General features: G+C 39.6%; 1 protein-coding gene across 5 annotated transcripts in view; it reads right to left on the bottom strand.

Moving 5' to 3' along the window:
- Positions 1–2,279: 2,279 nt before the first annotated feature.
- mymx (myomixer) overlaps positions 2,280–6,166 on the bottom strand; it is a 29,322-nt gene continuing 25,435 nt past the window's right edge. For all 5 annotated transcript variants that reach the window (XM_080507340.1, XM_080507344.1, XM_080507342.1 and 2 more), the window contains 9 exons: positions 5,704–5,838; positions 5,521–5,595; positions 5,355–5,441; positions 5,172–5,263; positions 4,801–4,886; positions 4,666–4,723; positions 4,413–4,585; positions 3,229–3,372; positions 2,280–3,125 (listed from right to left, as the gene is read on the bottom strand). In XM_080507340.1, coding sequence (XP_080363466.1) covers positions 2,860–3,125; positions 3,229–3,372; positions 4,413–4,585; positions 4,666–4,723; positions 4,801–4,886; positions 5,172–5,263; positions 5,355–5,441; positions 5,521–5,595; positions 5,704–5,838 — 1,116 coding nt within the window. In that variant the 3' untranslated portion in view covers positions 2,280–2,859. The remainder of the gene's footprint in view (positions 3,126–3,228; positions 3,373–4,412; positions 4,586–4,665; positions 4,724–4,800; positions 4,887–5,171; positions 5,264–5,354; positions 5,442–5,520; positions 5,596–5,703; positions 5,839–6,166) is intronic.

Below are 6,166 nucleotides of genomic sequence, written 5' to 3'. Positions count from 1 at the left end.
CACCATGAATTTGGGTAGAAACATATTAATAATGCATTGCTTTAGATTTTTGATAGTGCCTGTCTGGGAGAAGTGTGTTAAACCTGTTATCAATCCTTGTTTTTCAGTCTTGTATTTCTGCAGAACCACAGGTATACCAGCATGGTTGATTGTGGCTGTGTGCATGTTTTTATATCCATTATCCAAACAATTCAGCTGCAGTCACCACCTATGCAGCAACTCACACCTCAATTATTAACCCTGCACAACTGCACTTTTCATTCGACTAAAATTTCAATTGAATTTTTCATCGCTTCACAGCTTCTAAATCAACAATTCAACTGAAAACTATCTTACAAGAGACGAAATGCAGAGATTTGCAAATGATTTCAACCCTATCTTCAGTTGAAAATAGTACAAAAAAAAAACAAAGCAGCAAAATCTTGGAAAACCTGTGTAATGTTAACATGTCATGGCTACTTACATTAACTTTATCCAGATGCGCAACAACATGACTGAGGATGAAAAAACAATATACCAGAGAGGCTATCAGAGGGAATGATTCAACACGGTTGAAAAAAACTGCAAACAAATAACACAATTCAACTCAGAGAGAGAGAATCTTTTTCCAAACCATCTTTTTCACAGAAGAGAGCTGCCTGCCTGACATTCCGGTCTCATATGTGGACCTGAAGAGACTGAACTGATCTGTTCAGTCAAAGCTTGTTTCCCACTGAAAACACTGGTAGGTTAACTAAGGACTAATTCCATTTCACCAAAAACAACTATTATTTTCTTTTATCTTAATTAGACTTTGTTCCACTTTTTATATTTTAAGATATTTTGTTTCACTTTTGCTTTTCCATTGTAATATTCATGTGCTATCTATTGAGTAGCATTCTTTTTTTATTGCACTTAATTTGCATAATCACTCATGAGTATACCTTTTATGAAATGCTTTTATTTCTCACATTTATTCTAACTTTGAACTGACTTTGATTTTATCCTTGTCTTGACTGAGTATTATTTTGTTACTTGTCCGGAGAGCATTTTGACATTGAGCTGCATGAAACCTGCAATACAAATCAATCAAAAAAGCATAGTGTCAAAAATATGTATATTTTCAAAACTATTGTCTTTTCTGAGTCATAAAAGAACCAGGGTGTTGTTAAAAGAGATACTATGTAACGTGGTGTAACATGGAACTTCAAATACAAAGTAAAGATAGATTTTACAATATTGTACACATCACAATGTTTCTGTGTTGTTTTTCAATCCTACAGTTACTTTTCCTCCTGTCCAAATGCCAAACTGTCCTGCATACTGTATTATCACCTGAGGGCCAGAAACAGTTTACTTTAGGCTTATAGAGCCAAGAAAAACAATACAGACAGAATCCCACATATACAATTAATTCAAAACCTTAATAGCAGAAGAAACTAAGTTTTTTTTATTCGGCTTGTGTGTGAGTGTTGTATTTACAACAGCTTGTTGTGGAACTGAATTGTTGTTACTGTCTGTTTAGTAACAAGTCAGTCGACAGGATGTGAACCTGATTTAAATTTCGTATGCTTGTTGTCTTTGTTGACTTTCCTTTGCTCTTACATTTCAAACCCGGCCCGTGTTTACACTTCAACCACTTCATACGCTTCAGCCTCAGCTGCTGCTCTCAAATAGCATCATGAAATGATTAACTTTTAACTGTGTTATAATCTGTTTGCTTTCACCTGCTGTTCTCACAGTGAGCGCCACTCTTACATATTCTTTGGGGGAAATAGACTTGTAGTTAGATTGTGTATCTTCCAAAGAACCATTGCTCTTTCCATCTGTGCAGTTATTAATCTGTCTCAGACATCATGTGAGGGTTCCTTGAATATCTTGTGATGCTAAGCAGTAGAATCTTGCAAGAACACTTTATCCATAGGACTCATTATGCAGCCATGTCTGCAGAGAGAGGGCCCGCTTTTTCAGCACAAGTGTGGCGTTGATTATGCGTTTGTTTGAATCGTCTCTATGAATGGTGTCAGGTTTTTTAATATGCAAAAGTGGGACTAATGATGTGAAGATGTTCTTAGTCTGGCTTGGCCTTTAATCTCTGTGTGCACCTAATCCCTTTCCTCTTTGAAGCCTCTGAAGATGACAGCAAAGCTCCAATAATGCACATTTACAACACACACACACACACACACACACACACACACACACACACACACACACACACACACACACACACACACTCACACACACGCACGTGCGCACACACTTTTGATTAAAACCAGAGCAAATTTCATATTCAAGAATGTTTTATTATGTAGAGCCTTTGCTACATTCGTATTCAAAAAGTATTTGTATCAAACAAGCACGGGCAGTATCAAACTGCTGATATGTGGTTAGGTGAAATATTTCGAACACACTCTATACAAGCCAAACAAAGGAGCTGTGATGATGTAATGCTACTGCAAGCCTCAGGAGCTAAAGATATTGGAACTACTTGGTCATCGAGGAGTGAAGATGGTATCAGTGGGTTCTGAATTGATACAGGAAAGTTTACACTTCACAAAGACTGTCAATCCAATAAGATAAGAATCAGAAAACAAGGTAGAAGAGAAAAATAAGACTTGTTATTCAATCAATCAAACCTGCAACTGTGCAGTACACACTCATACACTGTTTCAGTATGAACACAAGAAAATAATAATCAATATAAACGCTCGTTAAAAAGTGATAGAATCCATCAAAAGCACTTCAAAAATAAAACTGGTGGATCCTTTGATCATAAATATGGTCAGTAGTAGAATTTCTATTGGAGTATTTTGCTTTATATGTGCACTGCACATTATAGGCGCTATGGAAAACATTCGATTAGTAGAACTGTTTGAATCAGAAGTCCTTTTTCCCAAAGAACTTTTTGAAAACGGACTTGTTCCGTGTACGGGGCAGGCTGGTGTAACTTCTCACAGCAGGTTCCTGATTCATGTCCTGCTGCCATCCAGCTGAGGCCAGCAGTGGAGGCTCAAAGCTCTTGCTCATCAATGGACTGTCTGTTGACTTGTCTCCCACCACCAAGGTCACACAGTAGTTGGAGCCCTTTTCAGGCGCTTTCCCTCCCAGGGTGTGCAGCACAGGCTTGATCTTCTGGTAAGTGGCTGGATTAAGATGTCAAACAAGAGAGCTTCAGCACACACCGACTTCATCTGTTTATGATTTCGAGTGTAAGTTTGGAGAATAGGTTAATGAAAACCAACTGACCTGATGTAAAGGAGTGGGAGCGGCGCTTGCTGCTGAGCCAGTCCTGGCTGCAGGATACTGGGGAGGGAGAGGTGTTACCTCTGAATCCTCTGGAGAATCTGTGAGTCATTGTCTCCTTTAAGCTCCCCTCATCTCTTTCTAGAGCTGGAAAAAAAAAATATAGCAATTAAAAGCTGGAGGGCTGAGCAGCACAAAGGAAAACTTCTACTGTAGTGGCACATCTCTGTGACAATCCATTTGTTCAAAGTAATGTTTTTGCTCCCCCTAGTGGCAAATAATGTGCCTGCAACAGCCACTCACTGCTGTCTTTCATTTGGGTGTTTAGCATAGCAGTGAGAAAAGCTTTGCGGGCCTTTTGACCAGAGCAGCCATGGTGAGTGGTGCTTATAGTTTATACAAGAAAAAATGTACATCCCATGCATGTGATTACCTCTTCTCTGCTAGGCACCAGTGTTGCGCAAGCTACTGCTGTTTCATTATACACTCAGTCACTATTTACTGTTTTAGAAAGCAGTGCATTTGTTTAGTTTTTGTATTAATGTATATGAAGCTGTATTGTTGTGGTGACATCTTTGCCACCAGCACTGTGTGGGCTAGTCTAATGACTGATGCACTCATTAAGCTAGCAGTTAGTTGGAAGTGAAACGATAATGCACATGTGAGTTTGGTCTGTCTAAATTGGTTAGTTATTATAGAAGCCTATTTTTTTTCTTGCCAGAGCTGCTGTAAGGAATGGGACAGAATGCAGAAGTTGGCATTACATCTGTTCTTGGAAAGAACTTTTGTCAAGAAAAACCTGCATCAAAGCAGCTTAAAATATATATTTTTTGTTTTTTGTTTATTTTTAGAGATAAGGATCACAGACACAATGGATATGGGCTCATGTTCATGTTACTTATGTCTTTCATGTTGCTATCAGGCAGATTGAGTTTGATTAATCATTAGGCCTTCTTTGAGTAAACAGGAGGTTAAGAAAAAGTAACTGAAACAAAAGCTTAATTGTCTAATGCTAAGAGTCGAGTATAGACAGCAGCTTCACCGCTGTGCTCATCTTCAACAAAAGTAACAAGGTCATGGAAACTTTAGCTATTGTAATAATGCGGTTTATTTTAATAAAGCAATCAGTTACTATTATGTCACTTCCCAGAGGTCATGGTGCTGCTCCTAACAGAAGTTGGTCTTACCACAGGTGCCTGTGTCTGAAGAAGAGATGGTCGTCTGTTCGTCTAAATTCTTTAAGTGGCCCTGTGACATGTGGGAGAACTCTCTGGTGAGAACAATGATCTCTTTGGCCTGGGTGACACCCCGAGGTTTGTTTCTGGGGAACGTGCTGTGGCAACTGGCTACATTGCCACATCTGAAACAGAGAAAGAGCTTATGATATTGACATTAAATTAATATTGGGCACATTCAGAGGAATTTAAGTATTTGACTTACACAGATATGGTGAGATCTTGATCGGCAGGGACGCTTGCCGCAGGAGGCTCACTTTGACCTTCAAGAAATACCAACGTTATCAGTGGAAGAGAAATTCAGGATGGGAAAAGTGATATTTGAAATTTTATTGCTTACCGGTGCTCGCTTGGATCTTCATCATCCATTTCTTCATCATAAAGCGCGAAGAGGCGTTCAGCAGATATTCAGACCCATCACGCAGCCTGAAGAGCACAATACACAAGGGTCAAACATACAGTTTTCTTTACATGATTGCTTTTAGACTTACACACAATGAAACCATAAAAACAATGAAAATACACTTCATACAAGCATGTTGTTAAAATAAAACACAATGGAAAAGTAATTCTAAACAGTGAAAATTCTGTATGCTTAAATTTTTAATATACGTGAACTTAAATATTTTAACCTTTCATAAATGTGATTTGTAAACTCTGGAAATCAAAATATAGTTTTCACATTTTAAGAAAACGACACAACTGTCTTACCGTAATCGGAAGCAGTTGGGTTTTTTGGTGTACTCTGGAGCTGGCGAACACTCAGCTCCAGCGAGGTTCAGCGGGAGGCCACATGCAGAACTCTGCAGCACAACACACACTGGTCAACACTGACCATGTCCGTCAATAATTAATAATTTCGGATTTTTTTCCCTGTACTTTTCCTGTGCTCACCCTCAGTATGTCCTTTCTGTCCTGGTAGAAGCACAAGGTGTTTCGATATAGCACGGCATGGTAGCAGTTCCAGCCTCTGGAGGCAGCCTGTGAAAATAAGATAAGAGGTGAGCTGCTGACTGAGGGCTTTGCGCTTGCTGACCATGCTGGCCTAAACGTTTCTTACTTTCTTTCCTCCCAGCTGTAGCTTGTGCTTCCTCTCCAGTGTTCCCTCCATAGACTGCAGCTCAGGCTTTCCACTCTGAAAGGGGTCTGAGTTAATTGACAGCTTTCAGGGGGAAAAACAGAGAAAAACCTTCATAACACAAGCTCTATTTCTACAAGGCCACATGATGTTGGGAGACCTCACCAGAATGAAACAGCGACCCCCTGTGGCCATTTGTCGCTCTGGATTCTCTTTGTCTTGAAGGCATAGTGATGCTTTGTTCTGCTTGCTGGTCCCATCCAAACCCATGTGAACTGACAGCAGGCTCATGGACTCGTCCTGCACAGGAAGAAATGACTTCAATTCCTGCTGCTACTTCACTTGTGTTGCCGTCATCACCAGCACTACAACAGTAATAAAAGCAGCTCATCTCAGTTGGAGGTTTACAGCTACAATCTTGCAATTAACACTTACTTAACACTTGCTCCTACAGTATTAACTGATCTTATAGTGAATGAGGTGCACGTGTTGGAAGGTCACTCTCTCTCTCTCACTTGCCTTAAACATTTCTGCACTCATTTAATGTGTTGATTTTATTTACCTTGGCTATGAATTATGTCTTGACGACCTTTGAATCCCTCATTATACAGCCTATGATCGTAGACAA

This window comes from Blennius ocellaris (assembly GCF_963422515.1).
Source record: "Blennius ocellaris genome assembly, chromosome: 13".
In the NCBI taxonomy this organism is placed as follows: domain Eukaryota; kingdom Metazoa; phylum Chordata; class Actinopteri; order Blenniiformes; family Blenniidae; genus Blennius; species Blennius ocellaris.
Note: the sequence above shows the minus strand (reverse complement) of the source record. Positions and strands in the feature narration are given on the sequence as shown.